The 24,824-nt window shown below is 39.2% G+C and overlaps 1 protein-coding gene across 1 annotated transcript in view; it reads left to right on the forward strand.

Moving 5' to 3' along the window:
* Positions 1-22,279, forward strand: part of TSPAN13 (tetraspanin 13) — a 31,777-nt gene extending 9,498 nt beyond the window's left edge. The window contains exons 2-6 of the mRNA XM_072412967.1: positions 10,177-10,344; positions 12,652-12,732; positions 14,421-14,534; positions 15,472-15,582; positions 16,751-22,279. Coding sequence (XP_072269068.1) covers positions 10,177-10,344; positions 12,652-12,732; positions 14,421-14,534; positions 15,472-15,582; positions 16,751-16,825 — 549 coding nt within the window. The 3' untranslated portion in view covers positions 16,826-22,279. The remainder of the gene's footprint in view (positions 1-10,176; positions 10,345-12,651; positions 12,733-14,420; positions 14,535-15,471; positions 15,583-16,750) is intronic.
* Positions 22,280-24,824: the final 2,545 nt, after the last annotated feature.

Genomic DNA, 24,824 nt, shown 5'->3' on the forward strand with positions numbered 1-24,824 from the left:
GCTCAAACGATCGTATCTATTGTGTGTACAATATCTACGAACGATCGTGTCGTTATCTCTATGTGCAGGATCGGTGCTATACGATCGGTCGTATATATCGTGCATGAACGTTCGTCGTTCGTTTTCCAACCATAATAATTGGAAGTGTGTACGTAGCTTTAGACTCATGATGGGGAAGGCATGAAATGAGTCATAGATCTGTTGTCTTTTTATAGACAGTGCTTGCTAAAGTTCATTCTTGAAGGCCTTGTGGTCTGCGTTATAAACATTATGTAAATGTACATGTATAATAAAAGTGAAAGCTGTCCAAAGGGCAGCACAGCCTCCACTTGTCCGGCAGTGGTGTGATATCGCTGATGTATGAGCTGGCTATGTGCGGAATGTGTCAGCAGAAAGTGTGGTGGTGGAGAGAACTCAAGTAGAAGCACTTCAGGCTTGGTTAAAGTGAACCTGTCTCTTAAAATAAATTACAATTAAACCAAGATTGATTTACTGCATATATATCAACAAATCTCTTTAGAAGTCGATAAAAATTGTAATGCATGTACATGGGCATTGTAGAGAATTAACATTGCTGCCAAGGGCTATTGCATTATATTATGTTCTTGTAGTTTATATTTCTGTATGTACATGATGGCAGGCTCCCTATTGTGTCCTGGAAGCAGGCACCTGGAACACCGATAGGCCTATATCTGATTTCTGATCATAAGGCATGGGGGCTAAGGTGGTTCTCCCAACCAGGGGACATTTGGGTTATAAAAAATTACAAAGAAAGAGCCACAGCCGAAGTGAGCCCAAAAGTGACTTTAATTATCCAAATGCAACCACCAACACATTTAAGGGGATGGAAAACTCCTTCATCAGGACAATCAGTGACTCACTACAAAAAGTTGGGGATTCATGAAGTTTTGCAAAGCCAGAGCTATAGAAGCCCCCCTGTTACTGAACCGGCCATTTCTCATTTAAAGATTTGCTCATGGTTAGAGATTTGTGCACCAGCACCGTCTACTAGCTATTCTCAGTCATATTAGATCTTAGTTTTATTGCTTTATGAGTGTCGGCCAACAGATATACTTTCTAAAAGCCCTGATGAAGGGGGAGTCTACTGGCCCCCAAACACGTTGGCTGATTAGTTTGAATAAAATTGTACATGTGATGCCTATTTCTCTGATGGGCATCCTCTCTGACTAATAGCAAGTTAGGAGATGGAAAGGCAAAGCGCCACCAAACTGATGTCTGGGTTTTGCAGGTGTCAGGGACCCCAAGCATATTCTGCACGCTTATTCATTATACATGAATCCTACAATGTCTGACTTTCCGTTTCATTATACCAGATGTCATCACAGGTACAAATGTAAACAGCCTTATCAATATGCGGCCATTTATTGTTTCCTTCTATAGATTGTAGTTCTCTATGTATAGGCAGGAAGAATTAATGATCCTCATACCATTGTCTTCCATTGATTGAAAATAATGCAGTCTCCATAGTGCTGATTAGTTATCAGAGATCAAGTGATCTGGTCTGCCTAGGCAATGAGCTACACAACAGCAGTCTGTAGCACAGGCCACACAAGAGAGATAGCACATTCATTTTTTGAAATTGGTAACCTCAGTCTAAAGAATGAGATGATTTTTTGTCAAGCACACCAATGTGCATTTTTTTGCAATAATGACCAGGGTCTAATGAGAAAACGATTTGGCATCAGTTACACTTTAAGTAAATGCAATGCTTTGTTTGTGTACCAGCCTCTTCTGCACCAAGATCCTCTGCCACCAATTAACTCATAGTGTGCTAAAGGATCCTAAAGATGGAAAACACATGCGAACATTGATTCACAATACAGTTTGGTAATGCTGTCATCATTTAAGGTTGCAGCCTAGGTGGATAAGCCGGGGGTTAGCTGCAAACTCCATGCTGCTACAATATTGTAGGGGAATAGCACAGCTGGTCACCACTGTGCACCTGCCTGCCACTTGTATTGGTTTGGAGTCCAATGGGGCCATGGCAGACATTGCAATCCTCATAATTGACGTCACAAAGGGGGCGGGGGTAATCATTTGCCTAGGGCACCATTCTGCCTTATCCCACTCCTGTTTGATTCATTAATTTTATTAACAGGTGCTCTTTATTTCTTTTTTCCTGCATAAGCAGTAAATAACAATTATTTTTTAGATTCCATTCTTAGTAGGAAAAATCCTTATTCTGTGTTTTCTGTGTTCGTCGCCAAAAAGAGTCGTGGAGTGGCATGGAAAAACACTGAGAGCAACATCCGATAGGCAGCATGAAACAATACACCTTCTTCTGTGCTGTTGCCACGCACTCCGCTAAAAGGCAGCCTGCATTATGCACATTGTCATGGCCTGCCGTCATGTGATCACATCCAAGTGTCCTCGCAGGCAGGTGTCATGTGACCCCAGAGCGGCACATCTCCCAGGCTGATGTCATGTGACTGCTCTTCAGTGGTGGGAATGTTGCTTCTCACCTGATTCTCCATGCTGTGAATGTCATTATACAACCTTGCTAATATTTATATATTGTATAAAACATCTCATTTTATATCACACAACCCCTTTCAGCTGCACGCTAGAGATATAAATGTAGATACTCTGAAGATTGATAATTGCTGGATGAAGAAATTTATAATAATGCGCTTGGAGTGCCAACCTAATTAAAACTAAACTCTAGGCAGAAATAGAGGACACAAATGAGTGCAGCTCTGTAATCATTATTATTAAGTATTTTGTCTTGAAATGCAAGCAGAATTGGTTCATTGCAGCTGAGTTTCAACTGAAAAAAGGCAGCACAAGGAGCCGGTAAAGTGAGAAAATTAGCATTTCTTTCTATCCAGTGCTGACAATGTTTGCAGTTCTTCCTAACAGTAAAGTCAGGCTAGTGACCAGACTTTTCTCCAGTACAGTTAGACAATACAGCTTGGTCCATGCCCCAAAACCAGCCAATGATTGGATCTTCAAGGAGTAGCAGAAAGCGAATTAGGTCATCCAGTAAAAAAAAGAGGAAGGCTAGATTCTTCTCTGATATATAGTTAATCTTTTTTTAAAGCCAGCTCCATTAAATCAGATATATACAATTCAATAAAAAGAAAAGAATGGGGAAAGGAGGGGCTTTTTTGGCATACAGTTTGATATTTTACCTACCAATTTAAATAATAATAAACAATGATATCAGTAAGCCGAGTATTATTAGATAGTTCAGTCTTTCAGTGATCACAAACAGTACCGTCCTTTCCGTGCCCGACGCGTTTCACCAGTTGGCTTCCTCAGGGGAATTAGTAACTTTTAAGTAATAGGTGATCACTTGATCCTACTAAGACCAGTAGTGTGAAGAAAAGGAGGAGGAAACGTTTTTGTAACATGGGATATCGTGCAACAGAATACATGTGTCTGATAGCAATTTAAATCCAAATGCCTACTTCCTCTAGCTGCATTTATTTATGCAGAAAAAACAACAAACGGTTTCTTGCAGTTAGATTGGTGCATGTATTTTGGGCCGTACCTTATAGGATAGTTTCCTCTCTGGCAGCATATACTTTCCTTTCCTTCACTATCCTTCTGTTCTTTTCAGCACTGGAGTCTGATGGAGCTACCTGGTACTTCCAGGTATGCAGAAACGTGCTATGACCCCTGTGATGGCTCTGGGCCAATCAGCACATTGACACGGGGACCCCAAAGCCCTGTATAAGCTTTGCATCCAGCCACTTTCTCAGGGCTTTCTTTTTGCTCTGCACAACTGAACAAGTAGCAAAAGGAATTCCAATGTATACATCTGGGGTGGGGGCATTAAAGTGAACCTGTCAATTTGGGTAAAGCTCAGCCACCTAAAGGTCATGGGTATCTAATTCTCCCATGTGTCCTAGCTGGTGTGCATGCTTTTACTTTATTGTAAGGTTCCTGAATCCATGTGCTAAACAAAACCTTCAGCATCACTTTGTAAATTGGGACCCTATTGTGCGGGACAACAAAAAGATCCCACAAAACTGATTCTGAATGTTTTTGTAATGCTAATTAACTCTGACAGTCTAATAAAAAGTGACACCGGACTGCACCAAATTCCACTTGTCTACACACCCGAGTAAATAAATGTTTTTGTTTTTTTTTATCCAACCAGATTGTGACCGTGACATTTTTTTTTTGATTTTAGATGGAATTAGGAGATTTTAGGACCCCTATCAGTTTTTTTGGGATTAGGCTAGATCCCAGTGATCAGTGTCACCAAAACAGGGATAGGAAATTCAAAACTTGTCACCAGAACAGGAAGTGGGGGGTAAATCTTTCAATGGGGACACTCATTCTAGTAAGTAAAGCTGCATGTTGACACTTGGTTTTTGAATGTTAGCGGATACTCAGCGACTTTCCAGCTGATGTCGCTTAAGCTGCGTACACACTTGCAATTTTTGTCGTTGGAAAGGATCTTTCACGATCCTTTCCAACGACAAGGGGCTGCAAGATGCATGAACGATGCTGTACATACAGCACCGTTCATGCTCTATGGAGAGGGGAGGGGGGAGAGCGATGGAGCGGCACCCTGCTGCGCGCTCTCCCCTTCCCTTTCATTACGATCGGCTGTCGTCCATCGTCCGTGGATCCGGCAGGTCGGTCGTCCGGACGATGGACGACACCGACTGTACACATGGAATATTTTCGCCCGATAATTGGCCGATGCCGATTATCGGGCGATAAAAATCTGCCGTGTGTACGTAGCTTTAGTGACATGTGAAATGATCAACACAAATGACCTCAGGGGTGCACATAAGGAGGTGCAAAGTGTGCTCCTACTTAGCCAACATGGGCCAATGTCAGATCAGCAGGGAATGAGGTCTAAGTCAGTTCTGCATAGGGGACCAATGCTGGCCACTGAATAGGCACTATTGTTTTCTAAAAAAAAAGGGAAGATGCTGCGGGATGCCTCTTCTTGTCCTCCATTCTCCATGGAACGGAGCCTAGTTGCTTGGTTTGTTCTTTCTGGAATTAATCACCAACAAGTTTACAAGGAGGATTTTTGCATGCCTGTATGGAGTTCAAAAATTAATTTCCCCTTCGCTTTCTCTTGTAGAGATTTTCTTCCACTTTCTGTTATGTTGCAAGAACAGGAAGTAATAAAAAATCTTCCCAGTAGGACAAAGGCAGTAATAAACATACTTCTATACTGCATTTAAATTTTAGGGAAGCCAAAAAGTACCATATTAGCAAAAAAATATATAATTTTGTATATATATATTTGTAGAAAGAACCTCCTTACTTGTTCCTCTCTCTACACCAAGCAGACATCACTGAACAGCTCCGCTGCTTTATCCTCCATGTGAGTCGATGTACACGCACTTGTTTCTATGGAGACGCCATTTGTAATTCAGCCATTGCTGCGGCCTATGAGATAGATTCAGTGACCCATTCAAATACCTCTGACAGGAGGTTAAGTAGCCGTGTTTTCTTTCTATCTGCTGGCTGAATGCAGGGCTTTGGTGGCTTGTTGCCGTGTTACTGTCAAGCCCAGGAATTTCAGTCAGACCTTCTAGCCGGCCCTGTTTGATGGATAATGTCTAAATAAACGCTCTTATTACCAGACATCGAAGCTGCGGATTTGGCTATATTATTCACCCAAGATATCTGTTAATCCAACTGTGTTTTGCAAGTGAAAATTACTTAGAAGTGCCTCTGTTGTCAGTGTGACAGTGGCCATTTTGAAAATGCGGCCTGGTATGATGAAGGTACCACCAACATTTTTTCTGAAATAAAAACCAGAGAAAAGAAACAAACATTTATGCTTTAAAAGCTCAATTTTAATAACATGAAAGGGATAGAGCCACTGTACTGTAAAAATCTGTATTTTGTGTCCCCACAGAAAACGATAGACATTTCTTTAGATAGGACATAAACAAATACATTTAGCAGAAAGGGCATAGGTTAGACATTCTAAACACATTTTCATTGTTATCTGTTAGGAATGAATAATCTTGAAGTTTAAATTTAAGTGAAAAGCAGGAAATTTTGTCTAAAAAAAGTTTTGAAGTCAATGAGAAAGAAGTACGGTTGTTTTTAGAGGTTCAATTGACCTTTAATGTCTCCTAGGGCTCTATTGTTAAAACAGGGAATATGGCATTCCCTTAAACTTTCCCTGGGGGGAAATAATTACTGCTATTGGAACACATGGACCTGGAAGATTCCCACAGGGGAATGTTTGAGGGAATGTCTGATTTAACAATAGAGTCCATGGAAGCTTGTGCCTGCTGTGGTGCAGGTGCAAGAAACGTCTAAAAGAAAGAAATCTAAAATAAAAACTGGATTATGCTGAATATACCCCCAAGAAATGACCTCCCTAAATTAGGTCATTTTTTATTCCCCTAAGCAAGTTATTAAGAAAAACTTGCAGCAAAATCATTCCCTGCACCCCTGTGCCTTCCTGTCCCGGTGACAACCATACCTCACATTTTCTAGTATATGGTTGTACAAATATTTTAAATTTTCCCTTTTCATTATGCTTTTAAAAACTAGGCTTTTATTTCAAACGTGAAAGATCTGTTGTAATGTTAGGACAATAATTATCATTTTCTGTGTCCACTCTGTGAAATGGCTTTTACCAGGAATGTGGCATTTGCAGCCGAGGAGGACCCAGGAGCTTTGTGAATGAAGCTTGTGATTAGCTGCCGCAGCAATCTGCTTTCATTGTTCAGGCCCGAGATTGTTACTGTGGCTTTGAGCACACAAAAGATTCCATTGTCCTAGAGGGAAGTGCCGATACTTTTGAATAACACTGCGGCCAGCCTGATTATTATCAGCATTTATTAGCTTTGGTTGTAGCCACTGTATACTGAATTAAATGATCTGTGCCAGTGGCCATAGAGACGCTGAAAACTGGGTGAATTAGGCAGCGTCAAAGTGCTCCCAATTCATTGACAAAAAGAATATGTTGTAAAGGGTGCGGGAAGGTAATCCTTCTCTCTTATTCTATTTATATGTACATTTTGAGGTATTTTAGTGGCCCATATATAAAGCTGGTGATCAGCATGATGTGCAAAGATAATGCCACTAATATTTTCATGTATTTTTAACAGTGTTGATTTGCCTACACAATCTTTTCTTTTGTAAATGAATGCGGAATGTGGTCTCTGATCCCAATGGGGAAAATTCCCCTCCTTTCCTGTTTTAGAACAGTATTAAAGAAGGTAACTTTTTAATTAGGGATGGACACATAAACAAAATATTTTTTAGAAGCACAGACCCACACTCATCATCCTTCCCCTCTGCAGGACACCCCACATTCATTTTTTATTATTACTGTTATTCCTAGACTTCAGTTAGGTGTACATACTCTTTCGAAGGTACCCAGCAGTAGGACATATGACAGTAAAAGTAGAACTAAACCCGCAACTGCCATCTTCCTTGTTCTTTACTTTCTGATGATGATATTTGGCCATTTTATTGGTGTAAGTTTTCCGGTGATTATTCCCGGCACATGCAAGGGTAGTTAAAATTGCTGGATTTCTCTGACAATGAAGCGCAGCTCAGCAAAATTGACAGTTGGGTGGCAGTTAGACAGGTAAGAACACTTACTGCAGAAGGAGCATCGCCTCACCCTTTCTGCAATAACCATCTGCCTTAATCAGACAGGCTAAAAGTGGGACATCCAATGTACATCCGAAAATTGTTGTGATCATTTCCACTAACAGACGAACAAATAAGATCTGCATGCACAGCACCATTCTGTTCTATGCGAAGGGGAGAGGACGACCAAGCAGCACCCCGCTGTGCTCTCCTCCGTAGGAGTGAACAGCTGTCACGTATTAATCTGCCATAGTTTTAGGTTCCTCTTTTTCTTTGTCTCTTCTCCAGTGTCAGATGATCTTCAATGCCACAGAAAGCATTTCTAACATATGGACGTTGGTGTCCCTTTCTGTATATATATATATATATATATATATATATATATATATATATATATATATATATATATAATATATGCAGGGTGCTGTTGTTCTGTCCCCCCAAGTGGTGGCCCTAAAACACCTTGCACGCCATCAAGTGTTTTGGGTATTAAATAGGTAAAACAAAGATTGAATTCTTGTCCTGGTGTCACAGGGATCAATATTAATTGGAAATCCCACTCAGTATACAGACAGCAATGAAAATCAGAGAGGAGTTCTGACCTTTGCCTGCTGTATCCATGACTTGGGCTTGATATCTCAGGTGTTCATAGGTTTGGAGTTTAAAAAGGCTGCCGGTTTATTATGATCTCTAATATTGTACATACATGACTTTAGTGAACTGCAGGGGGGAATATAGTTGAGAAACACAGTAACAAACACTTTTCTTGCATGTTCAGAGCCTGGACATATAGTATAGCACACCAGATAGACACACAGTGTTTCATTACAAGTGTCATTCCAACATGGAACCTGACCTCTTTTTTCCTGCAGAGAAAGGCTTGGACATTCTTCTACGAGGGGATATCCTTTCCCGTCACACAATGTCCTTTCCACTCATCACTGGGACTCACTGGACCGGGAAGGAAACACAAATAGTTTTCATTGATTTCCTGTTCTGTGTGTTAGTTGTGTGCAAGTTGCTGCACGGAAATATTTCAAAGGTAGTAAAGAAAAGCTTTGTGCATTGTGTTATTGCACATAAGAATGATGTATTGCTGGAACAACACAATAATTGAAAGATGAAAGGAGAGGCTTTGCATGGCCGACTGAGCTTTTAAAAAGAGATCTGAGTAGTGTTAGGTTTTACGGTGATTAGATAATGTCGATATTGGGTGACACTAACTTTGTAAACCTGATTTAAGAAGAACTATTGCACCATGTTTAAAAAAAAAAAAAAATATTGATGTGTGGTGCAGAAGTCCTCCAACTACATATTGACCCTGCCAATGAAGTCCCCCTACTTAAAATTCAGTAAGGGTGCTGCAGACTGGTGTGTATGGGGGGTGTGCTGGGCTCTGCATCCACTGAAAAGTTCGGACCTAATTCTTTGGGCTTTGTTGTCTAGTTGTCTGTATTTGTTGAGCTTTGTTCTCTAGGTATTCGGAGTAAAGGTAAAAGCAGATCTGGTGCTACAAGGTGACCAGGTGACTCACCCTGACTCCACGGAAGGCCTCATCCATGATGTTATCTGAGGTGACATAACCAGCCCTGAGTCACCTTGTTTTATCATTTAGCACACTGAACATTCTCTTAGTAGACATGATGCAGTTGTCCTCTGTTATCTTTTCCTTATGCTGGGGTTGTTATTTATAGCTTAATATGAGCCTCCAGTAAAATAATTGCAGTTGGGAAACAAAATAATGTACAGCTGAAATGATAAATCAGGTCATTTGAAGGGAGATATTAATGAGAGGAATGAGGATAAACAATGTGCATTGATACAAAGAAATAAACTGAATTGCGGTGTGTGATCTGTAGATGTTTATATTATACTGTACATTTAGCACTTTATAAAATGAATCTTCATTTATGTAGTAATAGCTTGTGTCTTTATATATTTGATATTTTCTGCATAGTCTATTTATTTCTTTTCCTTTTATAAGTTCTTCTCTCTCTCCCCTTTCTCCTCTCGCTCTCTCTCTCTCCTCTCTCGCGCTCTCTCTCTCTCCTTTCTTCTCTCGCGCTCTCTCTCTCCTTTCTTCTCTCGCGCTCTCTCTCTCCTTTCTTCTCTCGCGCTCTCTCGCTCTCCTTTCTTCTCTCGCGCTCTCTCGCTCTCCTTTCTTCTCTCGCCTTCTCTCGCGCTCGCTCTCTCTCCTTTCTTCTCTCGCGCTCGCTCTCTCTCCTTTCTTCTCTCGCGCTCGCTCTCTCTCCTTTCTTCTCTCGCGCTCTCTCGCTCTCTCTCTCCTTCTCTCGCGCTCTCTCTCTCCTTTCTTCTCTCGCGCGCTCTCCTTTCTTCTCTCCTTTCTTCTCTCGCGCTCTCTCTCTCTCTCCCCCTCTTCCCCCTTTCCTCTCTCTCTCTCTCACCCTCCCTATCTCTTCCTAATTTACCTATTGCAATCAATCTCATTTTTTTCTCCTCTCCCATCTCTCTCTGTCACTGTTTTTCTCCTCTTTCTATCTCTCCCCTCTGCATCCCATCTCTCTGTCTGTTTCCACAATCATCCTCACATATTGCCTATTATTAATGTACTATAACATTTGGTAAACCTCTGACCTTTCTGCCTTTTGTCTCCTATAGATGGTCAGCCTCTTGCTGATCGGTGTTGCAGCATGGGGAATCGGATTTGGACTTATTTCCAGCCTCCGAGTGGTCGGTGTTGCGGTGGCTGTCGGAATCCTCTTGTTCCTGATCGCCCTTGTTGGTCTAATTGGGGCCATTAAACACCACCAGGTGTTGCTGTTCTTTGTATCCTTTTGACCTAAAAACCTAATTCCAACTAGACTTTTTTTTTTTTTTTAATTTTATCATAAAACAAAATATAACATAATTAAAAAATTGTCAATGTGCCAAGATTTTTATTACCATTTTGCCACCTTCTTTATTAGAGCTCTGTAAATGAACAGCTAGCAGAACTCTGAATTGGGAAATGAGTGAAAAGTTGACACCAAACTTTTGTTTTATAAGAAAATAGGTTTCAATGATTTTGGGGATGAATGTTACAATTTCACCTGCACAGATTGATGTGATGGAAAATCAGTACAAAAAGGTTGCTGCACACATTTAAAATGTATTTGCAAAGCTCAGAACCTCAGCTCATATATATTTATTGTACTAAGTATAGATTGTGAAGGGGATAACAACTGCAAAAATATTGGCATTATTGGTATTTCCCCATTTAATGCAACACTATAGTGAGAAGTGTTGTACAACTGCATGTGGATAATACATATAATAATAGATATGAATTCCATGCATACTGTTCTATACATATAAAGTGGAACTTTTCCTATCTCCAAAATACTTTGTTCCCTTATTGTCCTTTTATTGCAGACATTCCATATCTCCTCTGCAGGTAAACTTCTTACTTGTCTGTTTAATAAACTCCATCAGAGCTACTCCTGCACTGCCTAGGCTGGCCATACATTATATCTTGTTGGTCACAGTAGCGGATCGATTAGACAGAAACAAAACTTTTATATTTACAATCAATTTTGAGCACGATGTTCATATAAAAGTGAATATACAATGTTTTTTTAATATTAGTTAATAATTGTTTAACATTGTATTTGTTTTGGAATTTTTAGGTAACCATTCTATCCAACCAAGGTCATGTTATAGTTTGTCCAGTAATTTTACATATACACCATTTAGTATAACATTATTATGTTGCCCCTTTTCAACAAGTCACCATGTCACCTTGTGCTGCAGACTGGTGTGCAAAAATTGGAAGTAACTCGTTACAATGTGTGCAGCGTGGATAATTGTGCGTGTTCTGACGAGCCCTGGGGCGTCTGTCGGAGAGGTGTGACTCTGAGTCACCATGCAGCACAATGTTTGATTAGTGGGAGCAGCTGCCAGTTCTTTACTCAACACAAATAATCTGATAATAATTGAATGCAGTGGATTGGAGGTTTATAAAATGATGATTGCCCAGTGCCTAACCAATCATCTGTGTCCATTACATTTCAAATTTTCCAGTTTGTTGAAGCAACATAAAACTTGGGGGTATTGATCTTTTGTGCTTCTGCAAGGCGACAGCTTAGTGTTGTAAGCCCAGTATTCTCCCCAGGAAATGTTTTACACTGGGTCAGAAGAAGTTGTAGGCAGGTTGTGGCCCCTGTATTGTGACCCAACTTTTCAGTAACCACCCAAAAACATCAGGGTGGTTACTGAAAACTCCTGGGTGGTGTGTCCGGCTAAAAGGAGCTGGAGAGAACACCTTGATATAGGAAGTACAGTTACTGGCAGGGTCCCAACTTTGTTTTTATGAATCTGTTGAAATTGCAAACAATTACTTGTTCAGGAAAATTGCGTAAATTAGGACTTCATGCCAAAGATATTGAAATAGAATTTTGCATTTACATACACTACAAGGGTCCCATTCATAAAGCTGTGTATCTGATATTCATCAGCATTGTCTGATGCCCAGTCTTTCTGATCCTCATGTTTTCAATGGCAGTGGCTGATGCTGCACCAGAGAATGTTTAGTGAATATTAGATTCACTGATTTATAAACAGACCTCCACAGTAATAAGAAATTGTTATTGGTCAATGATAGGTGATAAAGAACAGTCATCTCCAATTCGCCTGTGGTTGCCTAAATCACCTTGTAAACCTCCTATGGTGTATGGACCATTTGGACTTCTCTGGTAAGATTTATCCAATGGTGCACATGTAAGGATAATTGTTACAGATCATTTTCCATAAACTTGTTCCACCGCTTACAAGTCTTACCATTGAAGGACAAACATTTTCTTGCTCTATGATAAATGACCATGATTCAGCAAAATTTCACTTTCCATACATTTACAAATATTGGCAGAATACAAGGTTTCAAAAAAATAAACATCATATATATGTATGTATATAATAACTGGCTCCATGGCGGGAACATCTAACCAAGGGCTTAATTGTCAAGTAAAGCAGATGGGTACAGGAACATACCAGTGTACAATAAATACATAGAACAGGGTGCTGTGGCAACAAATAAATATTACAGTTTTTTTTACTACTCAAATAATTTCCAAATGATCCTTAATATCTTGTGCGCAGTACATGATCATTCTTTTCTTGGTGTTTGTAGTCCAGTTCTCTGTCTCTTGCGCTTCGTTGGCAATAAACCAAGATCAGCAGGTACAGTTTATTAACTTTTTCTATATATTTTTTATTTAAAAAGAGTGTACATTTCCCTTTATATCGTTTTCATATGATTTTATTAACATTGACGTGAAACCCCAGATTTTTATTCATATCTGGAAAGAATTGGGACAGGTATTTATTTATGACTTTTATTAAAAGTGAACTTTTACCTACCGGGACCCTAATGGCAGCTACAGACCTGCTTCCTGATCGGGCGATCCAGCGGGGTCCTTGCCAGCCTCTCAGTCACTTGCATTGCAGCACTTGCTCTTAATGAACTAACATCTGCACATTAGACAGCTGGTGGTACCGTACCACTTACTGCCCCCCTCATTCATTCTCAATAGAGCTACCACCAAGAGATGCTGCATGTAGCATCATCCAAGAGACAGCGGTGCCCTGGCATGAGAAAGCTGTAAACGTACTGCAACCTCAGAGTGTGAACATAGCCTATGTGAAAGCTGAACTGTATTCTGCAATATTTTTATTAACATCAACATCTCATCAACATGCTAATATTCATTTTCAAAAAAATATTTTTTTAGTTACTTTATTTTTAGACCCAGTAGCATCAATAATTACAGGCAGGTCATGGCTAGTAGAAAAGGATGATAGGATGCTGTATGTAGCTTTCTGAAAAAATCACTGCTTTCTTCCTCTGCCACATGTGATGCTGAGCCTTCCTGATTGGCTGAAGTCCAGTAAATGAAAGCAAAGAGTTGTGACAGTCTGGCTGTGGGGAAATAGGCGTAATCTGATTTACAGCTTTCTGCTGTACATGTGTTCAGTAAAACCAGTAGTTTTCAGTACCGGAGCATAGCCTGTACAACCGTGCAAAGCTGAAGGGAAGAGTAGAGTTCTGCTTTAAAGGAAGATGCAAGAACTTTAAATAAATACATTGGTCCTGATTTAATAAAGTTCTCCAAAGCTGGATAGGATACACTTCAGTGAAGCTGAATGATCCAGTAGGACTGAAATGGATCTTGTTTAGTATTCAAAAAACTTGCTAGCAAATAGAGGAAATTCATTTCAGGTTTGCTGGATCACTAAGCTTCACTAATGAATATGTTTCCTTCCCAGCCTTGGACAGCTGTAATAAATCAAACACATTGTATCAATAGAGTGATGAAGGGTTAGAACTTCCAGCATACGGTATTTATTTTGCTGTTCTGATATATTTGCTCTTTCTATGCTTGTTGTTTGTTATCCAAAGCTATACCAATAATATGATCACAATCAAGATGAACACAAAAAAGATCAACACAATCCTTACGCATGCATTGGCTACACATTTGCTGCTCTTACTCCAAAGATCATTACCATAAAATTTGCATTTGCGGTTAATTTTTTTGGATCTGCTGCTCAGGGATACGGTATAGCTTATGCAAAAACTGAGCTTGAATTGGGTCACAGTTGCCAACATTTTCTGATTGTGGCAATTGATCATAATGATTTTAAATAAAATATTACAATGCCCCATCATGGTAAGGTAATACATGTACTGAAGACAACATTTGGGGTTCAATACGGATCTGACAGCATTTGGGGTTCAATACAGGTCTTACACTGATCAGAACAACTAATTCACATGGGTAGTAGTGGAACGCTTGCATGTGGGTATAACAGAGCAAAACCAGAAACTTACTGACTGTAGCAATATTCTGATGTTCTGTATCTTGCAGAGGGAACTCCTGGAGATGGGCTGGAACCACACAGAAAACGCCAGGCCTGACATTGAGAAACACCTCAACTGCTGCGGATTTCATAGCTTCAATCAAAATGAAAGCTGTGAAGCTGTAAGTGTAATAAAACAAGTTTGCTTATATGTTTTTTTTCCATTTTTTTGTACTTTTGTACTTTTGAAAACATTGCCCATGAAATATCCAGTATTAGGTGGTCACATTTCGCTGGACTTGTTTTTGTAATATGGAAGACATTTTGCAGCTTTACAGGTTGCTCATCATTTATTTTTCTGTATTTGTGGCCATGCACTATTCTGGTCCTCCATGTCTCTGGCTCCATATTGTTCAGTGTGACTTATCTGAGGATCTGGTTGGAGAGTGCACACAAAAAAAAAAAAGCTCAGCCCCTGATATCATGGCTTCAAGTCTCATTACATTTTGCATATCGGCATTGTTCTGCATTTGCTTGTACTCTTCAAACATTTTTCAGTATATTCTAATAATACACAGTACACTGAACAGGGACAATGCAGATGCAGTGCATGTTCAGCTATACTGATGGGCACATCAGAAACTGCTTATGCATGCTGATACAGGACAGGAGGGGGTCATGGATCCAGCAAATATTGCACATGTGTGCCAGTTTATGCTGGCTCTATAGGACCCTGCAGGCGACATAGCCAACTGCAAATAGAAAGTGATAGACTGGCCGCCTAATCAGCAAGTTTATTTATGATTGGAAGGCTGAAAAGAGGTCAGCAGCATTATTTTAAAAGTGTATGATTCAAATACACTTTGAATATTTTGTGCAGAAACTATGCTATTCGCCAGTGATGAAAATTTCCATTTTACTAGGAAGTGGTTCTGGGGGTCGCTTATCATACCTATAGTGTGACAATACCACATCTACCTGGACATGAAAATTGAAATTCAAACTGGATGAAACTCATGTATTTAAAGCCCAAATCCACATTAAACCAAATTTCTCTGATTTTGATCATCACAAATACTTATGCCTAACACATAATGTAACCATGTTCTCTTCTTGCAGACGTGTTTTGCATCTCATAACTGTGTGACGTGTGGATCCATAATCGAGCAGCACGCTCAGGAGGTTCTGAGAATTGTAGGTGGCATCGGTTTCTTCTTCAGTTTTACAGAGGTAAGTTGGAGCTTTACAGAAGTTATTTTGACTAAAAGTAAGAGGAAATGTCTCCAATGAGTAATAAAAGTAATAAGAAAGAAAGTAATAAAATAACTGCTGCAATACTTGCCCTTAGTCTGGGCCATCTGGGGAGAAGCACTTGGAAGTGGAAGATTACAATGTTTGTGTACTTTGTGCAGCTATGGAGGGCTGTAAACAATTTTTTTCAGCCAATAGCACACTTTGGATCTCAGAGACTAAAGAAGATATGTTTGTTGGATCACCCAGATGCTTTTACAATAGTCTATCTTCTCCAGTCTTTAGTAAATCAGACCCCTTATGTACAAACGTTTGTAAACATGGTCACCCCTCCAAATAACTGAGGTCAGGACGCTGTTAATACTACGAAATACAAAGATATTTTAGGCAATTGTTTAACTCCAGCCTTGTTGTTACAGTTTGGTGAAGGCCTGCTCTTAGTTCAGGGTGACTTTGACCCTGTGTATAAAGTCAGATTCCTGAAAACATGGTGTGACCAATGTGCTTGGGGGGAGCTCTGATGTCCTGAACAAAGCTCTGACCTCAACTCTACTGAACACATTTGCAACAAATTGTAGCAAAGATTGTGAGCCATTTTTTTCATCCAACATTTATGCATGATCCCACAATGGTTCTTTTGGATAAATGATCACAAATTCCCACAGCCATATTTTAAAATCGAGTGGAAAGCTGAACAGAAAGGCTGATATCTAATCAGAAGGGGCCACTTTACATTAATGGTCATGGTTTTGGAATGGGATGTCTAACAAGGTCCTATTAGTGTGATGGTCAGGTGTTCACAAAGTCTGGCCATATGGTGTATATAGGGGTAGTACTAGAGGATGACATGGCAGTGTGCAAAGTGTGCCACTGCACGAGTGCCCCGGACACTCCTCAGCTAGCGGGAGCCCAAAGTACAGTCCCATGTCCACCTGTACACCTGCCCTTCTTCCCCTAGCTGTTTGCAGGGCTAGAAAAGTTACATGCATGTGCCCAGTCTGGGGCAGGTGAATAATTTCCCTTACTAATCCCTGCACTGGTCTTCTTCTTCACCATGGTAGGGTGCTGGGGGTAGGGGACAGCACAAGGGCCCCATGGCTGCATCCACCACTGGGTAGTACCTAATCTTTCTTTTTTTCTCTTCCAGATCCTCGGCGTTTGGCTGACTTACAGATACAGAAATCAGAAGGATCCACGAGCCAATCCTAGCGCCTTCCTCTGATGGAAATGCCATTTCTAAGACTGCTCAACCCCTGTACACTACTGATTCCTCTACAGCGTCTCGGTTGCTGTGGTTGTTAGTTTTGTTTTTTGTTTTTTTCGTCTGAAGGACATGACTTCAACTACAAAACATTTTGTTTTCTTTTAAAAGGGACTTAAAATACCACTAATTAATTTATGTTCAACACTTGAAGGAAAGCGTGAAGTTGAGAAAAGATAAAGCAATATAGATCCTGTCATTTAGTTATGTTACTATGGAAACACTTCTGAAACGTGAATGTCGATAAAAATAACACAAAACCACGTATTAAACTGGAGAGTGTGATATTCAAGAAGAATCATATTGCCTATATTTCCTATAATCTTTTTGGGGAGGAGGGGAAAGAAATGTGGAAACCACCTGGCTTTTAATGAACTTTACAGTAGGGAAGGTCTAAATCCCCTAGGTAATTTTTTTTTTTCTTGCTGTATCTGTATCATTGGGGAGATTTCCCATCACTTCCTGTATAAGCCACAACAGAAATTAGGGAAGTAACACTCTTAAACTTGGCCATACAGATGTTCCCATGTAGTAGTAAGATTGATAGGATTTTTTTTTAATCAAAATCAACATTTGTATTAAAAAATCAAAATGCACAATAAAGTCAATTTGTTTATAAGTAGTTTTAGCCAATAGGCACTGGAACAAGTGTCTCCTTTGGAAAATTGCTTATTACCTTTTGTTTCAGGAACAAAGTTTCCCAATACAAATATGGCGGGTTGACTTTTCCCAATGGAGATGTGTCAATAGAACTTGAGAGGCTCAGTGGTTAACATTTCAAACATGGTGTAGTGAATCTTCTCAATGGCGATATGGGAATAGAACATAAGAGGTTCAATGGTTGCCACAAGCACGGTGGAGTGACTCTTTCCAATAAGAATATGGCAGTTGAACATGACCATTTTATGAATTTCACTTATTAGTGTTGTTATACTATTGAAGTTCAGGGGGCTGTTGTGTTAATTGCATTCTCTTTCTTAAATGATGAAGGCTGTGTAATGTATGAGCCCTTATCTGAAATCACTTATTAGTGGAATACTTGGTGGTCTTTTGTAGATGTTTCAAGGCTTTATATGTTGGACATGCAGGGAAGGTCCCCTAAAAATAAAACATTTATACTTGTATTCCTGGTTCCAGTTCGACATGTTTAGATCATTGTAGGGAGATGGAGGGAGAACAATGGATGTTTAAAGTTGAACTCTGTTCATTGGTTACCCTCCACTACTACTGGAGAATCTATAGCTTATTCCACAGATTTTAGGATCTATATACATTTAGTTTTATATGGCGTCCTTTGATTTTTCACCTTTTCAGTGCTGGTTACGGCACCTCATTGGCTGGAGCAGCTTTGTATCCTGGCTTCAGGATACCTGATCAGTCTTGCTGCTGCCCTTTGCATCTATGCCAATAATGCATTGGTCACCTTCCAGATGCTGGGTATGGCAACTGATCATCTGATCATCTGTTTGTCAGTCTTAGGATAACTGACCCGTCTTGTTGCTGCCCTTTGCATCTGTGTAATTATTGCATGGTCCATTGATCTGCCACCTTCTGCGTGCTGGTTATGGCACCCAGTCAGCTGGAGCAGCTCTGTATGCCACCTTAGGGGTTACTGACCTGTTCTGTTGCCACCCTTTCCATCTATATCATTGTTTATGGTTCCCTGATGCTGGTTATGGCAAACAGTCAACTTGAGCAGTTCTGTATGCTAGCCTTAGGGGTAATTGACTAGTCTTGTTGCAAATACGTCATTATGCCAACACTGTAATTGGTGCAAGAGATTTTAATTGATTGCCTGCCATGCAGATGGCCAGGGTTCAGAATTTGGGGGCTGTTGGAAGTACTTTCCCTCATTGTGGTAATGAGATTGTAGATTAAGGTATGCATATGTGTGACTTTGTGGAAGAAACTTCATATTTCGAAACTTTAGATATCCAGAATAAAAAATGAGCCCAGAAGTATTGGTTTACCTTTAAAACTATGGTTATCCCTTGCCTTTGGGTTGGAGAACTTCAGAACTCTACCAGTATCTTCATGTACCTTCCATTACAGCCAGTCCATCTTGGCTTTGGCTGTGATGAAAGCTTAAATCCTATACAGCTCTCACATCCATAGAGTGTTAATTATCTAAAGATCTGTAGAACCATTTTAAGTTAACTTTGGTAAATCCTCCTATTTCTTCATTGAAGTGGTTTCCATTCAGTGTTTTGGAGCGTTGTGTGGAGCCTGTCTCTCCGCAAGTCCCCAGTATCTAATCATTGGAGTCGCTCTCTGCTTTACATTTCCCAATATGAATTTTTCCATTTGAGTTAATATGACGGTTCCACCTACCAGCTATTTTTCTGTTGCTACATAAAGCAAATTTTATTTCTGGATAAAAGTACCATTTTAAATGATAACTACCTGCTGGAAAAATATTTTCTTAGCATTGTTGCAATTTAATTGTCTTATTTTTGCTTGTTTTGATTGTAAGTTGTACTTGTAGGGTAGTGATGTTAGTGTTCACTTGTTCTATTTAATCTATAACAAGAAACCATTTTCTAATCTGTAGCAGATTTTACAGTTTGTGTACTCAGGTGAGTCCTACCTACATTGACTTAGGTTTATTATGTTTGAATGGGGGCGTGCAGAGCAAACATACCTTCTGATGATAATTCATTATATCCACTGAGCAACAGTGCTCAGATCAGTAGAATGGAGAAACACTAAATTGTAATTGCCCTTTCATTGTAATTGGATCCTGAATACTACACATTCAGCATAAAGCCATCTAGCATCCATACAAAGTTGTAAAAGATTGCAAAAGGTATGTGGATGCCCCTCCAAATCATTGAGTAAGGGCAAAGTATTCAAAGACATTTTAGACAATTTGTGCCTTGAGGATAACACTGAGCCCTGACCTCAACCCTACGAAACACATGACGAGGGTAGTTTGGACTTTCTAGCCCATTCTTCACCACCACCATCAGAACCTCCGCCTCCCTTTGACCCCCCACCTGCTTACCAACCACTCCCCCACCATTAAATACCCAGACACCAATCTTGGATTGAAATTGGCTGGCAAGCAGCGGTTTATTTAAACACCATTAAATAAATTAACCATTCAATAATTAACAAATATCAAATAATAAATAAATGACAAATAAATACATTTAGACTTTTGATATGCAAGCATACATTACCATAACACTCCATTATTATTATTATTATTATTATTATTACTTAACCGGGATTATATAACGCAAACCTATTACATTGAATATAACCTTTTATAACCTAATTCCTCCCTTTTAAGAATACCTAACCATAACAACGATATCCATAATGTTATCAAACTCCATACGCCTGGTTATACACCCAAACAACCAGGCTACAGGTCTCAGAAGGCAAAATCCACACCCAACAAGACTTTAACTCTTCCAACATCTCTACCTTGGCCCCTAGCTGCCCAGCACAACCTCGGGAGCCATAATCATCTGTTCACCATAAAGGGGGTGACCCCACCAAAAAGGATCCCATCTGCAAAATTCCACCACTTTACCAATACACTGGATCCTTGCCTTCCAAGACCCCAACCGCTAAAATAACCCCACTTTCAAATTATAATTATAACTATAAAAGGGGTGGGTGGGCGTTAAACTTTTTCTTCCAAAAGAGGGCCTTTCATTTCCATCTAGCCCCTTTCAACTCATCCTATTCCTAATACCTACATTTTATTAACCCATACCACCCCTGGGCTAGACTTCCCACCCCCCGTCATGTGCCTAAATTCTTATGGCTACAGGCCTCTCTTTTTGGGTGAATTGAAAAGCCAATTGCAAATCAAGTCACCTGTTTCAACTTCAGTTTCTGACCACACAAATGTTTTTTTCCTGTGACTAATTGGTCACCAGTTCCCATAGATGAATTCCAAATCCTTTGGAAGAGTGGAGGCTGGTATTGATGCACACAATGGGGCCAATTATTCTCCTTGGGTTTATATTTTAAATGTGATGGTCTGGTGTCCACAAACATTTAGTTATATGGTATATATGATATAATATACTTTGTTTTTATATGTAAGCCAAACTGAAGGTTAACAATTGGCTCCCAACAGTCTTTCTGACATTTACGAGGCTTGGAAGAAAGTAGAAGGTCATTCTGTGGATCAAACTTCATATTGTTTGTAACAAACACAGGCCATGATGAGGTTTTATTGCTGTTTTCAGGCCATGACTTCTATTGCTTTTTATGTTTTAAACAACCTTTTACCTTACTCGTGTTTTAAACTTTTATATAAACAGCACATGCTGCAATGCTATAAAAAATACAGGAACTCAATAACCATGAGATGTTCTTTTACAGACCAAAATGATTTGTGGGGCATTTCCATTGTAAGAAAAAAAAATGGTAATTTGTGATCATTGCAAGGATACAGTCCAATAATCCCACTTGTTGCTAAGGTTCCCCTCTGCCCCCCGGACTGGAGCTTGTTCCAGTGGGGCATCCATTGCTGGACCTCTTGACCAACCAATGGTTTCCCTTCTGTATCTTTGACATAAATATTATCTATGTAACTGTCCAAGAACAAATGTGCAGATTAAAATGGCCAGAACTCCTATTCTGCATCATTGTTTTAGGTCAATGCCTTGGAAATTGTTGAATCCATTCGTTATTAATGACAGCCAGTCAAAGAGCATTTTTAGGAGGAAATCAACAATTGCAGTTTATATATTTTTTTCTTTTGTCTCACTAGCATAATTTTGTGTAAGCATTGGTATATAATAGCCAAAAATTGGCTTGATCATGGATAGGTCTAGGTATGTCCCTTGCAGTTGTAGCAGATGCAAGGCTTCGTTGTGTCGTGTTGTACTTTTCCCCAGCACCCCATGCTCACACCCTTACACAACGCCTGGAAACATTGTATTGTAATCAGTGATTTGATTCTGCAGTAGACATAGGACAGTGTACGTGGACAAGCCTTGGATCAGTCCTTCAGAGGCTGTATAGCAATCCTTAAAATAATCCTACCTTTTTGATAAAAGAGCAGTAGATGTGATGACAGCAACCAATTCAATGTTCATATTGGATGTTGTACACTGCTAAATCTTTGCCTTTTGTGTGATTTAAAGAGAACCTGTCACCAGTTATAAAATGATGTTCCTAAGAAACAAAATGTTGGATTACTGCATTAGTGACAGGTTCTCTTTCATATTCAAATGTTCCAATACTACTGATGACAATCTTTCTCCTCCGTAGTCTGCTGGCAATATCTTGTATATGGTTCTATTCACTGATATTGTTTTTTGGGTGTATTTCTGTACATCTTATGTTGTGTTTATTTAGCTCTCCTGTTTTTAATGCTGTGAATACAGACTGATCTCAATTTGCACTGCAGTAATGATTGATAAAAATCTAAAAATACAAGCAATACAAGGTGTGAAATGTTTTCTTTAAATGGGTAGAAACTGGGTGCGTATTCCACATTTTATAATTGGCATATTAAAAAAAATATCGCTAAACCCAGAATGGTAAATTCATACTATTGTAGAATTATTTCACTTGGTTTTATAGCCCTAATACTTTATGCTCTGCACTTTGGGGTGGACCTTTTATCCAAAATATGAAATTGAGTTATATAAGAAATAAAATCTGAAAGGTTTACTGTACATACACCGGGGCCAATAGCGTTAACCCTCCATGCAGATAGCAAATGGAAAATTAACCCAGAACCCCATTGCTTTATTATGAGAGATTTATGGAGTAATAAAAAGAATAGTGTTCTTCTGCAATTTATAGCTTGAATACCAATACCACATCCTAATCTTAACCCAATTTCACAGAAATGAGTAAATCTTGCACATATGAGGGACTTTTAAGACGTTCATATTTTCCACATAAAAATATTTTTTTACCATAATAAATTTAAATTTTATTAAACATATAAAAACTTTAAAACATTATAACCACTTTTGTATGAATGAATATCTCTACATTCAATTTCCTATTTAGAAAACCATAAAGGTCTCCATTTTATTTAACGCGTTTCATATACATACTCAGCTTCTTCAGAAATCTTTTTTTTATTTTTTTTTTTAATACCTAACACATAATACAAATAATGTCAAAATTTACAACTGATTCAAGTGGCATGTGTGCTGTGACTTTTGATATACAAGTTGTCCTCGGGTTACATACGAGATAGGGACAGTAGGTTTGTTCTTAAGTTATATTTGTATGTAAGTTGGAACAGGTACATTATTTTAAAAAATGCAGTTAGGACAGATGTTTGTCTCAACATAATATTAGGCAGTATGGTGTCAGTTACTGTATAAAATCCTCACTGTGAGCTAATTACAAACAAAGCAAAAAAAAAAACTTTATGCAGCCTAGACATTCATTATCTTCTGGAGCAAGCTGTGCTTTGATATTCAAAAACTGCAGAGTTTGTCTTGGTCAGTAAAGAGTTACAAGATGTTAGAGATCAGCTCAGCTCTTAAGATCACCCACAACCTCAGCTTTGTTTAGCAAAAGATTTCCTCTGCAAGTCATTCAAACCGCCCCCCTCCTCCTCCATGCCTTCAAATCTAGAAATCGTCCATTTGTTGGATGTCATTAACCCGGGGACTACCTGTATATACAAAAAATGATTCATTGATTAAAGTTGTAAATTTTGACATGCTTTTTATTATGTATTAGGTTTCAAAAAATATTCCTGAAAAAGTGGAGTATATCTATGAAACGCGTTGAATGAAGAAACCTTTATGGTTTTCAAAATAAGATATTGACTGTAGGGATATTCTTCCATACAAAAGTGGTTGGAATGTTTTATATGTTTTTATATTTACATGGTTAATAACATTTATATGTGTTTTATATTGTGGTAAAAAAAATATTTTTATGTGAAAAAACTTAAAAGTCCCTCATGTGTAAGATTTGCTTATGTCTGTAAAATTTTCTTAATGATTTTCAAACAAAAAGCAGATTTTTCTACAGTTGTCACTTCCTATGTTGATTTGACCATGGTAGTTTCACTATGTAAATAGAAGTCCTCTGGGTAAGTGCCAACCTGTAGGTCTTAGGACATTCTGTAGGTGCAAAGCCACATGGACCCATTACCATTAACCATAATGCAGGTAAAGGACTCTGTCTTTGCCCATAAAGTGAACCGCTTCTTAGATTCATGTACTCTAAATGGTCACTGGCACTGGAGAAAAAGTCTTGTGTAAGCTTGAAACTGACTTGTCTGAGCCTACCCAGAGCAATAAACTTGCCCTCGTGTTGTTCTGGGCCGATCAGGAGAAAGGTGAGTGATTCACTTGCTCACCGTACAGCCTTCCCACTGCTCCTCTTCCGCTTCCTCTCTTTGTAGTTCTTTTCATTGGCTTCCATTTCAACTTAGAACCAAATTCAAGTTCCTGTGCTTTGCCTTCAAATCCCTCCACAGCACTTTTCCCACTTACCTTTCTGCCCTTTTCGAAAAATCCCCCCTAGCCACTCTCTTCACTCCTCCTATGACCTACTAATGACTTCCTCACTCATAACCTCATCACACACACGGCTCCAAGACTTCTCTAGAGCTGCCCCGGCTCTCTGGAATGGTCTTACTCCTTCTTTTTGGTTTGCTCCTACTTTCTGCTCATTTAAGAGCACTTAAAACCCAACGCTTCAACCTCACCTACCCGTCTTCTTCTGTCTCCTAAACCCTTCACTTCCCATCATTCCATATGACCCTCCTATTGTATGATACTCTCCCCACCTCCTAGATCAGGAGTGTCAAACTCAAATACACAGAAGGCCAAAAATTTAATCTTAGACAAAGTCGTGGGCCAACCTTGAAACTTATTGAAAAAATATAGGAAATGTTTCCTTCTCATTAGATGTATACCCTTTTCATATGGAAACAAAGAGGTTTTGCTTCACATTTAATCACATTTCAAACAAACTTATAATAGAGAAAGAGGTATAATGTTTTTTTTTT

The sequence above is a fragment of the Pyxicephalus adspersus genome, chromosome 5, assembly GCF_032062135.1.
Source record: "Pyxicephalus adspersus chromosome 5, UCB_Pads_2.0, whole genome shotgun sequence".
NCBI classification, from domain to species: Eukaryota; Metazoa; Chordata; class Amphibia; order Anura; family Pyxicephalidae; genus Pyxicephalus; species Pyxicephalus adspersus.